Genomic DNA, 18,335 nt, shown 5'->3' on the forward strand with positions numbered 1-18,335 from the left:
CTCTCTAAAAATTCTAACTTCCCCAAAATTATATTTCTACAAAATTATCTTGTCTAATCACACCACAAACTACTACAAAATAACCACCACCATTTGTCTTAAAGAAATGACTCCTTTATGGGTGAGGATTAGCGAGGGCACATATTGATTCCATAGAGTATTTCACTTAATTGATTTTTTTGGTAACTGGACAAGGTCTGAACCTCAGGAAATGGAAATAGCCGTGTTCCACAGAATCACACAGTGTGGTAGCTTTAACTGAAATCAGGTTTTTCTTTAAGGAGAATTATAAATATCTAAATTTTTTAAGAGTTGGCCACATACATTCAAATTTAGATCTCTCTTGAAAGGATTTATACTCTTTTGCCATCAAGTAATCCAGAATAAAAATAACCACTGTCCCATGTCAGATATAATAGGAAATGGCACAATTCCAGTAGTATAGGGGCCAGGAGTGTCCCTCTTCAGCTTATAAGTAGCAGCAAATACCCTCTGTACAGTTTTTCCAAGAAAGGCTCTCAGAAGCAGATGGCCTTCCCAGCCCAGATGGCATCACCGAAGATGGCCAGAGCCACGCCTGCCCCTTACCATGGCCAGGTGCCAAGCAGCCAAGCAGCCAGCATCGGGGACCATCACAGGACTAAGGTCTCTGGCCATCACGCCCCATGACTAGCGGGAGCCTAATCTAGCAAAGGCACTCTGCTCGTTCTGGTAAACCTGCTGAACTAAAGATACACCGCTGCGTATGAAGAAATGTGTTTCTACATGAGATTTAAAACAATTAAAAACAGGGCTCTCATCTTGATGTGAAACTAATAACAACAGCAGCAGTTTTTTTTTTTCCTTTTTTTTTCTTTTATTCACAAACTAAGAAGAAAACACAGGAAGCAAATTAATAACATGACTCAAATCTTCAATCTTCTCTTTCCAGCTCCCAGTAATGGACTATCACACTCTTTTTATAATATTTCTGATCGACAGGTTGTATTCTTTCTTTTTTGCCTTGAGAGTCCTTTCCAAAAGGAAACACTGCTTGGCATTCTAATTAATATATTATTCCTAGTCTCCAGGTGAAAAAAATGAGATTGATGAAGTGATGTCTAAAAACATTGGGGATTATACTTTTTAAAACAAGGCAATAATCTGGACCTTTTTGCCTGAATTTTGTTCTGTATTACAGAGTAAAATATCACTCAAAGTCCAAAACATTACTATTACACCATAAGGACCAACAAGCTTACACTGATGGGGCTATCAATAATAAATTGGTCAGTGAAATAACTGGAAAAAAGTTCAAATGTAAAGGGTGACTCACACTATTCTGTTTATACAATATTCAAACAACCATATCATCCACACACCCAGAAAATTTTAAGTAGCATTAAATAATAATTGGTAACTTGGAAATACTGAAACATCTTGAAGTAGCTTCTGAATGACCAAAGACAGATGGAAATTTGTTGAGTGTATCTCTACTTAAGTTTATTACACAAAGACCCACATTATTTTAAAAAGTAGGTAATCCATGGGGAGCAGATATAGCTCAAGTGGTTGAGGGCCTGCTTCCCATGTACGAGGTCTTAGGGTCAATCCATGGTACCTCCTAAAAACAAAAACAACCAACCAGTGAAAAAACAAACTTGAGGGAGCCAGTGTAGATCAGTGGTTGAGCGCTGGCTTCTCACATATGAGGTCTCAGGTTCAATCCCAGGCCCTGGACCCACACACAAAAAAAAGGTAATCCATGTAAAATAGACACAAAAACCCTTAACTGACTATAAACAGAATTTCACGTTGCTTGACTGTTGGATTAATGAGTTTATAATTCAGTGAACCCTGTTTAAGAAGTTCTAGTCTATAGATAGATATTTCCAAATAGTTTGGTCCTATTTATTAGCAAAGACATCCAATTTGTTTATTCTTCCAAATATCATCTTACAAGGGTCTGACCTGATTTTTGCCAAGATAAATCATAAATAAATATAACCCTACACTTCTAGTTTATGGGTTCTTCATGAGTCTCAGGTCAGCGTAAGCCACTGACCTTTCCATGAATATTCCACTTGCAATTTCACAGTACCAACTTTAACACTTCCCACAAAATATCCTGCCCATCTCTGGGCTTTTGGTGGAATGTGAAATTAATAATGACATGTGGTGTTCCTTAGCATAACTTGCCAAAATGCGATAATTTCCTTGGAAGAAAAGCCATGGGCTGCAATCACACGTCTGAGTTGACAGACATCCAAATGGATCCTATATAAAAAGAAAAGGTTTGTGTCTTCTGGAATATGAATGTCCACTTTTAATAAATTCAAGCAGATCCCAACATATACATCTTCAAATTTAATGGGTTTTACATGACCCATCATTTCATAGATCCTCGGCACTAAGTCTCTGGACATTATATAACCCAACCCACTGCAGTAGGGAGGAAACACCTTGAAAGGATATTCCTGGAATGAAATATGGGTTTTTTGGTAAAACCCTCTATATGAATAATTATCTATTAGAGGATAACCTGTGAAAAATTTCTCTGAATGGTTTAAATTCAAAAGATACTTCACCAAATTGCCGGTATTGATGAAAACATCAGTATCTGTTTTCATGATATATTTGGCATTGGGGCAAAACTCAGTTACCCACCTGAATGCCATAATTGTTTTCAAGGTCAGGTTGTTATATGTGTCTAAAAAATCTTGACGTATTATGTCGCCATAAAGTAGGTGCTCATCCTCTAAGGACAATGCTAACATTTTGTCTTCCTTTTTAGCCTGTTGGCCTAATAAAAAAAAAGTAAGAACCTCATATCCCCACCAAGACTTTTTTTCACCCCAAGTGACTCTTACGGCCTGTCTGGCTTTCACATCTGAGGGATGTGAGGTCACCAGAATGACCAGAAATGGGTTTTGGTGAGAGCAGTTTGAATGCTCTCGAAGTGTGAAGCGGAAGTCCTGTCTGTAAATGGGCTCATACTCATAGAAGTACATCCAGTTTACACGTTCTATCACATTGTAGTGGGGTAGACTGAGGTACCACATCACGAGGAAACTCAAGAGTGACAACAGCAGGAGGCTCCATTTGAGGGATCTCAGTGACATCCTACTCCAAAGGGCAAGCAAGAGAGCCAGGGCCATCCACAGGGGCTCAGAGCACACGAGCCTCAGGTTCTGGAAGATAATCCAAGATCTGGTTAGTATTTCACCACCCAAAACACATTTCCAAATGATATTTGATTATCCACTCAAGGCAAAAGAGAGTAAGGGAACAAAAGTTCCAAGGCGAAACTAAAACTCCTGAGCTGAATCTGTTTAATTATATCTGACTTATAAATAGATTGATACCAACAACCAAAAATGCATTTTTAACCAAGGTTAAAAACATAGCCCTGATAATCTTGGGCAAAAATATTTATTGTTCTACACAACTAACCGTGTTTACCATGAAACAAGATTTTGGTCCTGGATGCACAGAGGGACAGAGAGATTGGGTAATGTCAGGTTGAAAAAATTAATCTATAATTTAAAAAAACCCAAAACGATCTCTACTTTACCATTATGAAACTGAAGTAATGAATTTAACACAAGGGGTGTTAAAAGGAACATGTCCAAATAAACTAAAGGTATTTCTCAGCTATGTGACCTGATATGGATTCTCGCAAATCTGGAGTAAAAAAAAACCCTGTAGCAATAATCATTCAAGGTGACCTGCTAATATGGGATAAAGTAAAGATGGAGAATCTTCACCTGGAAGGCAAGTCCTCTAGACACAAAGAGGAGAGCCATCTTTTGAATTTTTAAATGCTCAGACTGTAAAACAGTTTTTACGTGCCCAACATAGCACCCCAGCCTTGTTTTTCTCTCACTGGCTGGATTCAATGCTCAGTCAAGATAGTGAGGGCATAAATTAAAGGATTGTCCTTAGTAATGTTTTTCATATATTTCTTATCCCAATCTATTCAGAAATCACAAATAGACCAGAACCACGGGATGGAACCTCCCTGAACACTTGCTTTTGCACAGCATCTCCCGAGACAAGAGCCCAGGGCTCTGTGACCGAGTGACAGCCGAGACCTCAGCTCTGCTCCTGAGCCCAAAGCCAGGGTGGATTTACAATATACAATCCCACAGGGTTCCAAGCACCATAATTTTAGGCCTCAGTCTGAAAACATTCCTGTAGTAAGTGTTTACTGGATATCTTCTACATCCACAGGCTTGACCAGGCAGTATAAGAGGACCAAAGCAAGTAAGAGATGGGATGAGAAGAAAATCCCAGGGCAACATGTAAACATGGCTTGTCAGTGTAGTATTGACTATTTCTCCACAATCCTAAGGAACTTCAGAGCAACAGGAAAATCAACACAATGAGAGGATGCTTTTGTCAGGTGCCCTTTTACCCACAATCCACTTGGCAGGGGACTCTAAAATTTGCTATGGATGAATATGGGAAGGCTGGTCTACCTTGGGTCAATCTTAGGGTCTTTGGATACATAGCTACCCTGTTTAATATACATGAAAATGAGAGGACCTTAAGACCTCTTGATCTCTCTATCCAGCTGTATCTTACTTTCCATGATTACTTCTGGTCATGATAATTGTTCCTATCACTAACAATTTCTATACTTTACCTCACACAATGTAGCTGTATATTTTAGCAAACACTCTCCACTTCTTTTCATGCATGTTATGTCTTGCCTCTCCACTTACATTCTGTAACTTCCTTAAGAGGCAAAGAATGTTTTTCTCACCATAGTCAAACTACAAGACAGAGGGAGGCCTATAGCACGAGTGCAAAGAACAATGACTTGTTGGATATATTAACCACATCTAGTATAAGGATAAAAGCAGGTCTGCCCATCTCACCCTCAACTTCCCCTCCCCCACTTATTAGACATACACAGCCAACCTCTACCAAAACCTGAGACACAACAGATCTGGAAGCAGAGTTATGGAAGTAATAAAAACTGTCATACATTTTATCTCACTGGGCACTGCACAACCGTAGGGGCACCATTTACATCTCAGCCATCGACAACATGTACATTTACTGCAATGATTTTCTGTCAGATGGCAATTTTACGTCTCATGCTAACATATCAGCTTGTAACCAACTTCCAACAGATGGAAGCACAGCGTGCTGAAGAAGGGGAGCCATTTTCTAATCGCATATGGACAACGGAGGCCCTGCTACTTCTTGGTAACAGGAAGCACTCAAGGGAGCAAATAGTATAAAAGTTATTTTATATGTGTTCTACAATCCGTGGTTTCTAAATGTGAAAATGTGACCATAGTTATGATGTCTACTGTTTAAGGATCCATGAAGAACAAAAAGCGGCAAAACGAAGAGAACTATCTGGTTCACAAGCGTTTGGAAAGGTCTTCAGAGGATTGGTCAGAGCAGACTTCAGGTTACCTACAATACAGGCCATTCCCTCATCTCTACATGGAAGATATTAATATAATACAACATGAGTTAGTGGTAATGTATGCACAAATTATTGAACAAAGAGAGGTTGTTAGCTCCAGCTGTGGTTCTGTCCATGACATCTTTTCCATCCTGTTCATGTTCTCTAAATTGATTTTTACTGTCAAAAGGGATTATCCTAAAGAAACCATCTTGATGAATTCTTACTACTTGAGGAAAAGTACATTTTAAAGCCATAAATATATTTCTATTTTTTACCTTCTTTTTCTTGATTTATTTCTTCTGAGTGAAAGACCTTCAATTTCAGCAACTAAATACCCAGCAATAAGAAGTGGTCAAAATAATGTTTGAATAGAAACTTCTGCAATATACATAAAACACTTAACATATTTACTTCTGGGTTTTTAGGAGGGTTAAAGATGGGAAGGGAAAAGACTCTCTTCTCCACTATCCCCTTCTGAACTAGGAACGTAAGTTGAAAAAAAAAGTTTTAAAAAATACCACTGGACTACAGAATTCTGAGAATTCATGACTTTATCATGAAAAAAGGAACTTGACATGCAAAAGCAGTAGAAAGTCAAGACCAAATCTAACACATCTAAGTGTTCTTGTTAGCTGGTATCTCATCAGCTGATGTCCCACACTTCCTCTTCCCTCGGTACAGAACTCAGGGCTCACTAAAAGAAGCAAAACAGAAAACTGCTGAAGCACTCTGCTGGCATCGTCTCTCTTCAATTCACTGTTCAACACACACATTTAAATTTTAAAACTGGAGCTACGATATCACTCCATATACCACAAACCACTTCAGTAGATTAGGAAACCTTTCTAAATATTTCAGTCTAAGGAAACAACCCAGAAGACAGGAAAATTTGATCAAATAAAAATTTCTAAAATTCTCAAAAAGGATAAAAAAGCAAAAACGCAGCACAAATAAAATTGAAAGATAAAAAGCAAACTAGCAAAAAATAGACATTTATGACAAGGAATTTGTTAAGACTGATAAACAAAGAGCTCCTTACAGATTAAAAAAAAAAAACCAAAAAACACTACAATAGAAAAAACGGCCCAAAGACAATTCTCAAAAGAACAACTACAAATGATCTATAAAATAAGAAAAGTTGTTCAATGACATGTAATCAAAAACAGTCTGACAGAAATCTCAAATTTGCAAGTTAAAAAAAAAAGACAATACTCAGTATGGGGGAAAAAGGCATTCCCATGGGCATTCTCAAAGGCAATTTGAAAACATATCAAAATTTTAAAAATAATCGAGCAACTTTGACGTAACTAAGAAACTGATTTAAATGACTATTAATAGGGATTTGGTTATACACAATGATTATACATTCATTCAACAGCATGTATTTATTCATTGTATGCAGTGGCATCTAGCTATATTCCAAAGAAGGAAAGAGTTCCTTGCATATGTGATATAATCCCTATTGAAAGGTCCCAAGCATCTGTAAATCCATGTGGCCATATATGCAGAGCAAGACATCTAGAAAGCTGTGCTCCTAATGTCAATGGTTTCCATCTTGCAGGATTTCTGAGAGATATTTAAATTTTCTTTCTTTTTTAAAAAAAAAACCTTTCTGTATCATTTGAAATTTCCATAGTATGCATATATTATCTTTGTAACTAGATAAAACCAAAGCCAGAAATCTGCATTTTAGGTGTGCATGCCTCAAAGCTCCACTGAATAGTGGTGACCTCGATATCTTAAGCTAGCAGTTGTGTTCCTGCGTTTTATCTTATCCCAGCTCTTCCGCAAAAGTGTGACCATGTGCACATCCTAATATTTCTATTGATTATTATTCTCTATTACTTCAGCACATTTTCTTTCAACAAAATAAGAAATGGTTTTAAAAATCCATTCCAAAAAATACACAGTAATTCTGACATAAGTCAAACAGGATTTATATTTACTACAAATAATACTATACACACACATACACACACACATAGGTCTAAAAGTTTACTATGTGTTTACATCAAACATTATTATTTTGTTGCCCCTAGTAACCTTGTGAAGTAGGTGAGCTGGTTTTATTGTACCTATTTTACAGATGACATTTAGAGAATTCAGCTGAAATGAAGAGATTTTTCAAACATACTAGGACTAAGAAAGTCCACAAACTCTTGCTGAAAAAAGTACCAAAGGATGTGTTTTAGTCTGAAGAAAAATAAACTCAGGAGGAAGGAATGGAATGCAGGAAACAAATATAAGCAAGGAAAAGTATTAAAAGATAATGAAAACTATTAAGTATAGATGGTAAAAAACAAAACAAAACAGATGAGAACAAAAAAAATTAAGGTGGTAAAAAACAGTCACTTTTAAAATAGTACCAGATTGGAAAGTGGACTTGGCCCAGTGGTTAGGGCATCTGTCTACCACATGGGAGGTCTACGGTTCAAACCCCTGGCCTCCTTGACCTGTGTTGAGCTGGCCCATGCGCAGTGCAGGGAGTGCTGTGCCACACAGGGGTGTCCTCCGTGTGCAAGGAGTGCGCCCCGTAAGGAGAGCCACCCAGCACAAAAGAAAGTGCAGCCTGCCCAGGAATGGCGCTGCACACACAGAGAGCTGACACAACAAGATGATGCAACAAAAAGAAACACAGATTCCCGTCCCGCTGACGACTACAGAAGCGGACAGAGAGGAACACGCAGCAAATAGACACAGGGAACAGACGACGGGGGCGGGGGAGAAGGGGAGAGAAATAAATAAAATCTTTTTTTTAAAAAAAAGTACTAGATAAAAATGACATGGTGGCTGTAGAGTTGTTTCAGAGGAAAATCAAAATATGCTAACATAAGAATATAGCTCAGAATGAACAAAGAGATACTAAGAAACAATGTTTTGTTATAAAATTCATTTAAAAGGTAGATTAAACTTTGGTGCAATCCTTAAAAGAATATGGAACATATAATATTAACTTAATAGAGAAAAAAAGAAATAAAGCAAGTTAATTCAATAAAAGGGAGGAAAAGGGAAAAAAAGCACAGAAAATGTATGGCAAACAGAAACTATAAAAGAAGATGGTTGACATAAATCTAAAGGTATCATTATTTAGAGTAAATATAAATATAAATGTACACTCACCTACTTATAAATGGAAACTCTCAGGTTGGGTTAAAATTCTACTATATATGGCTTACAGTACACACACCTAAAACAAAACAACACAAAAAGTTTAAAAATTACAAGATGGAAAATATATATTAGGGAAATACCAAGCAAAGAAGGCTGCTGTAGTTAAATAGTAACATCAGACATTTTAAATGACAATGGAGATTTCATTACTAATAAAATGAACCATTCAACAAGATAATTTAACAATCATGAAGCTGTACATAGCCTCAAAATATATAAAGCAAAAATAGAAAATGATGGGTATAAATTGACATATCCATGATCCTAATGGGAGATATTTTTAACATATCTAAGTTAACTCTTCATCAAGCAGACAAAAAATAAGGATATGAGTGTTTCCAATAATAGGATTAATAATACTGATATAATAGAAACATTTAGTGCCTTTCATCCAGTGAAGAGACAGGAATATTTCTTTCAAGATAACATGAACATTTATTAAGAAACTGGGGGGAAAAAAAAACCTAGCATGTATTAGGTTACTCAGGCAGTCTCCATAATTTCAAAAACTCATTTTCATACAGTCACATACTATGATTACAATACAATTATAAATCAACTACAAAAACATAATATGAAAAGACAAACAAAAAAACTCTATTTGTAAACTTAAAAACCTACAATTTCTGTTTAATCCACAGTTTAAAGAGAATACCATATAGGAATTTATAAAGTAGCTGCAACTGAACACCAGCAAGGGATTGCATGTCAAGGAGGTTGCTTCTGCACCAAACCCTTACTTGAAAATTACTGGGGGCGGGGGGGGGGGGAGGGAGTGGGAGATTCTTGTGCTTTAAAAAAATAATCTGCAGTTCAGGGAGGCAAAAAGCTCCAACTGAGGAAGAAAAGTCTTAAAAAATGCCAGAATGGGAGAATAAGACATTGTCACTTGTAACCTGTCATGAAATTATTAATTCAGGCATCATTATCAATCAGTGTTTTGATCATCCATGTAAAGGTTAATGGGGAACGGGACTTTTATGTACTGCCAAAGTAACATGACGAAGATTATTTTAGAGGTGCCAAGGTGTGAAAAAAATGCAACCTTTACATTGGAGGGATCAGGCTGCCACCAACCATAATCCAGCGGTCAGTGTTAGTATTAGAAATGGTGGAACAAACACATATTATGTGGTCTCCTAGTAAGACACAACGGGAAGTACACAAGTATCTCTGATGCATCCCAGCCAAAATGTTTAACTGGATTTTAATTAAGGTTTACAGTAAAGAAAAAGCATAGAGGTATAAGCTAAAAACCACCACAAGGGAGCGATCAAACAAGTCCAGGAGTGGGGAACTGAACACAATAACCAGCACAGTCTCTTCAGCTAGTTGATGCCTTGAAGAAAGGGATGACTTTAGATGAAAAGAGATTAAGGAACATAAACAGATGCAATGTGTAGTCCTGGACTGGATCCTGGAGAAATTTGAAGACAACCTAGAATTAGGTGATGCAGGAGGATTATTCATTTTGTTAGGTGTGATAATGTTCACCGGCTATAAAAGAAAATGTTTGTGGATAAACAAAATGTGGTATATAAATAAAGTGAAATATTATCTAGCAATAAAAAGGAACAAAGTACTGATCATGCTAAAATATCCAACAGTTCATAACAGGAATAAATCCAAAAAACACTATATCAAGTGAAAGAAGCCATATGCAAAAGAACACATATTGTATAATTCCATTTATTTGAAATGTCCAGAAAAGGCAAAACTCTAGACTGGGGTGGAATCAAATGGGTACAAATGGACATGAGGAATCTTTCTGGGGTGATGGAAATATTTTTAAAGTGGATTATTGTGATAGCAATACATAACCTATTTTTAAAAGTCATATACTGACATATTTAGAGAAGAATTTCAACCTGCCTATGATTATTTAAAAATATTTCAGTAATAAAAAATGGAGAGAGTTAAGAAATAAAATCCCTTACTCAAACATTTATGATAAAGTACAAAATGGTAACATAACTGGAGGGTGATGTGGAGGGCAATTTGTACAAATGACAATACATTTGTCCTTTCATATAATAATCTTGTTTCTGGAATTTATTTCACAGATATAGCTGCATATGTCCAAAATAATGCATGTGTAAGTTTATTCACTGTAACACTGTTTCCTATGGCAAATAATTAGAAATATCTCAAGGGACCATTAATAGCAGACTACTTATTGAACCATGGTATCATATGTCACTACAATGGACTATTATGTAGCTGTTACAAAGAATAAAGATGTTTACTATGTACTGTCATGGAAAGATTTCAAGAATATATTGTGTGAAGAAGAAAGAGAACAATGTGTATGTGTTAAATTTTGTGTTAAGAAGAGGAAATCAAAATGTGTATGAGGAAAACAATGGAAAGATGCACCCATATAGAGTGGGCAGGGAGGAAAGGAATGGATCAGAAAAGAGGTGATTTCAAGACTTCCTAATGTTATATCTATTTACATTATTTGGATTCTTAAACCACTTGAATATATTATTCAAAATGATAGCAAGAAAAAATTTTCCCTCCTCATTTTCCAAAGTGCTAAAAATGTACTAGGGGAGACTTCCGGGAAGATAGCAGACAAGAAAGGCATGGGACTCTCTCCCATCCCAGAAAAATAGCTAGAGGACAGGCAGAAACAGCCTAGAAAAAAATGTTCTAGGGTTTAGAATACCCAGGGGAAGGCTGGACACCACCCAGAAGAGAGCAAGGCAAAGGAAAATAATCTCCACAGCAGAACTGTGTGTTAAACTGCAACTGCAGCTGCTGGCACCCTCCCCCACTCTACAGACTATTTTGAATTCAGGCTACAGACAAAGGGGACCACAAGGATCTACCTCCTCATGAAATGGGAAAGAGAGGGACACAGCCAAAGGCTGACTCAGCTTTTGAACCTTGAATTTGGTCTGCTGTGTCCCGTGAGACCTTTCAGGCCAGGAAGGGCCACACCATTCTTTGCCCTGGGAGCCACCACAGGACTAAGCCATCTAACCATCTCAACAGTCCTCCCTACTATGGACTGGTTGTTGAGGACACAGAGGAGAGTGGAATTAATTCCTATCTGGGAAAAGAGAAGAGGCTGCCAACAAAGGCTGGAGAACCACCACTGAGAAACTTTGAATTACAAGGCTCTTAGGCTCCAGGCAGGATCCTCTTTCACACTGATCTGGTCCGTATTACAGTGAACAAACTCTGACCAGGCTTTGAACTGAGAGGGCTGCTAATAAGCACCATATGCTGGCAGTACAAGGAAGTATATGTGAGGAAATTACGCTTTTCCCGGAGTTTACAGCCTCCCTCCCTAAGGCCCTTGGAAGGGGGTCTGCAACCCATTACTAAGTACAGGGACCAGATTTGAGCAACTAACAGGGATAATCCTAAAGGCCCAGAATAGGCTGAACCAAGTATTAAAGAAGAGCAGTAACACATAGCCTCCTGCAACTAAATCCCTATAAAAGAGAAAAGAAATTGAGTGCCAGAGTAAAAAATTATAAGCCATACTAAAAAAATGGAAGAAATGGCCCAAACAAAGGAATATATCCAAGCCCCAGATGAGACACAGGATTTGAGACAACTACTGAATGAGATTCATACAAACTTCCAAAATCAATTAATGAGTTGAAAGAAAATATGGCTAAAGAGATAAAGGATACCAAGAAGACAATGAGTGAGCACAAAGAAAATTTGAAAACCAGAACAGAAAAATAACAGATCATGAGAATGAAAGACACAATAAGTGAGACAAAAAACACAATAGAAGCATAAACCAGCAGACTCAAAATGACAGAAGAAATAATAAATGATACAGAAGACACAACAGATGAAATTGAAAAGGAAGAAGAACAGAGAGAGAAAAGAATGGCAAAAAATTGAGCAAGGGTTCAGGAAGTTGAATGACAACATGAAGCACAACAACATACATGTCATACATGTCATGGGAGTTCCAAAAGAGGCAGAAAGAGTTCTTGAGGAAATAATGGCTGAAAATTTCCCAACTTATGAAAGAAATGAACTTACATGTCCAAGAAACACAGCATATGCCAATCAGAATTAATCAGAACAGACCTACTTCAAGACACATACTGGGTGGTGGACTTGGCCCAGTGGATAGGGCATCCGTCTACCACACCAGAGGTCCGCAGTTCAAACCCCGGGCCTCTTCGACCCATGTGGAGCTGGCCCATGCGCAGTGCTGATGCGCACAAGTAGTGCCCTGCCACGCAGGGGTGTCCCCTGCGTAGGGGAGCCCCACGGGCAAGGAGTGCTCTCCGTAAGGAGAGCCGCCCAGCTCGAAAGAAAGTGCAGCCTGCGCAGGAATGGCACTGCCCACATGGAGAGCTAACACAACAAGATGACACAACAAAAAGAAACACAGATTCCCGTGCCGCTGACAACAACAGAAGTGGACAAAGATGATGACACAGCAAATAGACACAGAGAACAGACAACCAGGTTGGGGGGGGGTGGAAGGGGACAGAAATAAATGAATAAATCTTTAAAAAAAAAAAAAAAGACACATATTACTCAGAATATCAAACATCAAAGACAAAGAGAAAATTTTGAGAGGAGCAAGCCTGAAAGAAAAAAGAGTGGCTTGGAGGACAATGTAGAAGGCAAATATAACAGAAAGGATAACCAAAAAAGCAAAAAGACAGATAAAAATAAGATATGATATATGAAAACCAAAGAATAAATGGTGGAAGTAAATAATACATTTATAGTAATATCATTGCATGTGAATGAATTAAGCTCCCCAATTAAAAGACATTGGTTGACAGAATGGATTAAAAAAAAACAAAACATGAGACATCCAAATGCTGCCTACAAGAGACTCATCTTAGACCCAGGGATACAAACCAGCTGGAAATGAAAGGTTGGAAAAAGATTCTCCAGACAAACAGTAACCAAAAAAGAGCAGCGGTAGCTATACTAATATTGGACAAATTGGACTTTAAATGCAAAAAAAGTCATAAGAAGTACAGAAAGCCATTATATATTAGTAAAAGGAATAATCCACTAGGAAGACACAACAGTCTAAAATATCTATACATCTAACCAGGGTGCCCCAAAATACATAGGCAAATGCTGGCAAAACTGAAGGGAGAAATAGACATCTCCACAATAATAGTTGGAGACTTCAACACACCACTCACCTCTTGTATAGAAGAAGGAAACAGAAACTTGAACAGTATGATAGATGAGCTAGAAGAGACATATACAGAGTATTGTTCCCAAACTCAGAGGGTTATACGTTCTTGTCAAGTATTCATGTCTCTTTCTCCAGGACAGACCACATGTTAGGTCACAATACTGCTCTCCATAAATATGAATGACTGAAATTATACAAAGCACCTTCTCATATCATAATGGAATGCAACTGGAAATTAGTAACAGATGGGAAAGAAGTAAATTCACAAATGTGTGAAAAATGAACAACACACTCCTAAATAATTAGTGGGTCAAAAAAGAAATTGTAAATGAAATTAGTAAATATATTGAGATGAATGAAAATGAGAACACAACTTATCAAAACTTATGGGAGGCAGCAAAGACAGTGCAGAGGGGAATTTATAGCCCTAAACTCCTATATTACAAAAGAAGAAAGAGCTAAAATCAAAGATCTAACTGAACAACAGGAGAAACTGGAAGAAAGAACAGCAAACCATTCCCAAGGCAAGAAGAAGGAAAGAAATAATAAAGATGAGAGCAGAAATAAATGAAATAGAGGGAAAAAATAGAGAAAATCAACAAAACCAAAAGCTGGTTCGAGAAGATCAATAAAATCGACAAACTCTCAGCTAGACTAACAAAATAAAAGAGGGAAGATTCAAATAAATAAAATCAGAAATGAAAGGTGGTAAATTAGAACTGACCCCACAGAAATAAAAAGAACCATAAGAGGATATTATGAAAAACTGTATGCCAACAAACAAAACAACCAGATGAAATAGAAAAAATCCTAGAAATGCACAAACAACCTACACTGACAATATAAGAAATACAGTAACTTAACAAATCAACCACAAAGTCATAGAATCAGTCATCAAAAATCTATCAATGAAAGTTCAGGACTAGGTGGCTTCACAGGTGAATTCTACCAAACATTTTAAGAAGAATACCAGCTCTGTTTAAACTCTTCCAAAAAATTGAAGAGGAGGGAACACTACCTAACTCATTCTGTGATGCCAACATCACCCTAACACCAAAGCCAGATAAAGATACCACGAGAAAAGAAAATTACACACCAATCTCTTTAATTATCATAGATGAAAAAATTATCAACAAAATACTTGCAAATAGAATCCAAGAGCATATCAAAAGACTTACAATCATGACCAAGTGGGATTTATTCCAGGTATGTAAGGCTGTTTCAACATAAGAAAATAAATTACCATAATACACCACATTAACAAACTGAAGGAAAAAAACTACATAATTATTTAGATTGATGCAGAAAAGGCATTTGACAAAATCCAGCATCCTTTTTTGATAAAAACATTTCGAATGATAGGAATAGAAGGAAAATTCCTCAGTATAATAAAGTGCATATATGAAAAACCCACAGCCAACACATAATCAATAGGGAAGGTTGAAAGCTTTCCCTCTGAGACTGGGAACAAGAGAAGGATGCCCACTGTTACCACTGTTATTCAACATTGTGGTAGAAGTTCTAGCTACAAAGAAAAAAGGCATCCACATTAAAAAAGAAGTAAAATCTCACTATTTGCAGATGACATGATTCTGTATTTAGAAAATTCTGAAATGTCTACAACAAAGCTATTTAAACTAATAAACAAGTTCAGCAAAGTGACAGGATACAAGATCAACAAGCAAAAATCAGTAATGTTCCTCTACAATAGTACTGAACAATCTCAGAAGGAAATCAGGAAAAAAATTTTATTTACAAAAGCAACAAGAAAGACTGAAATATCTGAGAATCAATTTAACCCAAAAAGTATAGTATGTATGTGCAGAAAACTACAAAACAATGCAGAAAGAAATCAAAGAAGACCTAAACAAAAGGAAAGACATACTGTGTTCATGTATGGGAAGACTAAATATCGTGAAGATGTCAATCATACCCAAACTGATTTATGGATTCAATGCAGTATAAATAAAAATTCTAACAGCCTACTTTACAGAAATAGGAAAGGCAATTACCAAATTTATTTGGAATGGAAAGTGTACTTGAATAGCCAAAAGCACTCTAAATAAGAAGAGTGATGAGGGAGGACTTTCACTGCCTGATCTTGAAAAATATTTCAAAGCTACAGTGGTCAAAACAGCACGGTATTGGCACAAAGACAGACACATTAATCGGTGGAATAGATTTGAGAGTCCAGAAATAAAAAAGAAATGAAGTCTTGGAGCATGCACCATGGATGAATCTGGAGGACATTATGTTGAGTGAATCAAGCCAAACACAAAAGGACAAATACTGTATGACTGCACTGTTATGAACTAAATATATTGTGCAATCTTATGGAGTTCATAACATGAATATGGGTCACCAGAAAATAGAGTGAGGTTAGAAAATGGAAAGCTGAGGGTTAACTTGTGCAGAATTGGTAAAAATGATGTATGTTAATCTTTGGAAATGAATACAAAGGTGAAAAAAAAACCATAATGTTTGTAATTAGCAGAGCTATTACTTGGGTATGACAGTGGTCGAAAGGGAAAGTTTTTTTTTTAAAGATTTATTCATTTATTTCTGTCCCCTTCCACCCCCCCCCAACCTGGTTGTCTGTTCTCTGTGTCTATTTGCTGTGTCATCATCTTTGTCCACTTCTGTTGTTGTCAGCGGCACGGGAATCTGTGTTTCTTTTTGTTGTGTCATCTTGTTGTGTTAGCTCTCCATGTGGGCAGTGCCATTCCTGCGCAGGCTGCACTTTCTTTCGAGCTGGGCGGCTCTCCTTACGGAGAGCACTCCTTGCCCGTAGTGCCCTGCCACGCAGGGGTGCGCATCAGCACTGCGCATGGGCCAGCTCCACATGGGTAAAGGAGGCCAGGGGTTTGAACCACGGACCTCCCATGTGGTAGACGGATGCCCTAACCACTGGACCAAGTCCGCTTCCTGGGAAGTCTTAACATCATGTGTATTACTAAAAGGAAAGCCAAAAAATGTAACATGGGACTGTATAGCAAAGTAAAACCTCATGTGAAATATGAATATGGATAATGTTCCAGATATAAGACTGTTTTTCTTTGAAAGTGAACAAATGTATGTTACTATTACAAGATGCTAATATCAGGCAAAAGAAAACATTATGCTAAGTGAAAGAAACCAGACACAAACTACTACATATTGCATGATTCCATTTATATAAAGTGTAAACATAAATCAATTTATAAAGATGAAATTAGATTAGTCGTTACACAGAGCTGGGAAAAGATAGAGAGACTGCTTTCCCTCTATCTAAGGGGCATGGAGTTTTTCTTTTTGGAGTAATGAAACTTCTGAAATTTTTTGCAGTGATCAATGTCCAACATTGTGCCTATTCAAAAGCCATTGATTATACACTTTGGATAGATTGTGTGTTATGTGAATATACCTCAATAAACTTTAAAAAATGTACTAGATATAAATAAAGCAATATTTAGGGGGAAATCAATAACCTTTATTTTCTTAAGAATATAAAAGAAGACCTGAATAAATGGAGTGATAGAACATATTCACAGGTAAAAACATTCAATGTAAAGATGTCCATTTCCCCAAATCAAGAAATTCATAAGATACTGAAAGAAACATAGCAAACTGATCCTAAATTTACAAGGACACCATGATCCAAGAATAACCAAGACAATTAAAAAAAATAAAGACCAAAGGTAGGCTGGTGTAATACTCAGCCAAAAGGGTGCTGATGTAAAATACCAGAATTGGGCTGGTTTTTACAAAGGGTATTTGTTTGGGGTACAAGCTTACAGTCACCAGGCCATAAAGCAAAAGTTACCTCCATCACCAAAGTCTATTGCCAAGTGTTGCATCAAGATGGCTGCTGATGTCTGTAAGGGTTTAGGGTTCCTCTCTTCACTGGGCTTGCCTCTCTCCAGGCTCAGCTACTCTGTTATCTTCACAAGGTCAGCTGTAGACTATTAGGCAAATGGCTTGTTTCTTTTCCTGGGCCTTCTCTCTTTCTTCACGACCAAGCTCTTCTGTGTGCTTACTTTGAGTCTTGGAGCTCCAGCTCAAGACTCCAACATCAAAACTTCAACTCTCTCCTCTTGCCATGTCTTTCATCTTTTTATCAGTAGGGCGTTATCAACACCCTACTGATGTGGCCCAATCAAAGTCCTAATCATTATTTAATTAAGTAAATGTGAAACTTCAGACAGACCAGTTTACAAACATAATCAAATATCTATTTTTGGAATTCATAACTATATCAAAATGCTATAGTTGGGTATGATCAAACCATAGTGCAAAGTTATAGTAATTTAAACAGCATAGTCGACAAACAGATTAAAGAATGAATAGCAAGACCAGAAGGAGACCCATAGATACACAGGGACTTGAGATATGGCCAAGGTGCCACCCCAAACCCGTGGGGAAAAGATTCAATAAATGGTAGAAATAAAGATGGGAAAAATAAAATTATATTTAAAATTATTTCCAAAATAAAGTTACAGGTAGAGAAAAGACTTAGGTATAAAACAAAAACAAAAATAAAACAAAACAGAAAAACAAATGAAAACAATAAAACTACTAGAAGAAAAAATTAGAGAAAATATTTGTCACCTTTGTGTAGGGCAAGTCATTGTA

The 18,335-nt window shown here is 37.0% G+C and overlaps 1 protein-coding gene across 8 annotated transcripts in view; it reads right to left on the minus strand.

Moving 5' to 3' along the window:
- Positions 1–831: 831 nt before the first annotated feature.
- Positions 832–18,335, minus strand: part of B3GALNT1 (beta-1,3-N-acetylgalactosaminyltransferase 1 (Globoside blood group)) — a 32,630-nt gene continuing 15,126 nt past the window's right edge. For 4 of the 8 annotated variants that reach the window (XR_011648601.1, XR_011648603.1, XM_004462294.5 and 1 more), the window contains exons 3-4: positions 8,528–8,594; positions 832–3,170 (exon numbers count right to left, since the gene is read on the minus strand). Coding sequence is in view for 3 of the 8 variants with exons in the window: in XM_004462294.5 (XP_004462351.1) it covers positions 2,142–3,137 (996 nt within the window). In the remaining 5 variants the exon portion in view is untranslated. Of the gene's footprint in view, positions 3,171–5,682; positions 6,102–8,527; positions 8,595–18,335 lie in introns of all 8 variants that reach the window. The other 4 variants (XR_011648602.1, XR_009185461.2, XR_009185462.2 and 1 more) reach the window with 2 other exon arrangements.

Source organism: Dasypus novemcinctus, chromosome 4, assembly GCF_030445035.2.
Source record: "Dasypus novemcinctus isolate mDasNov1 chromosome 4, mDasNov1.1.hap2, whole genome shotgun sequence".
Classification (NCBI taxonomy): domain Eukaryota; kingdom Metazoa; phylum Chordata; class Mammalia; order Cingulata; family Dasypodidae; genus Dasypus; species Dasypus novemcinctus.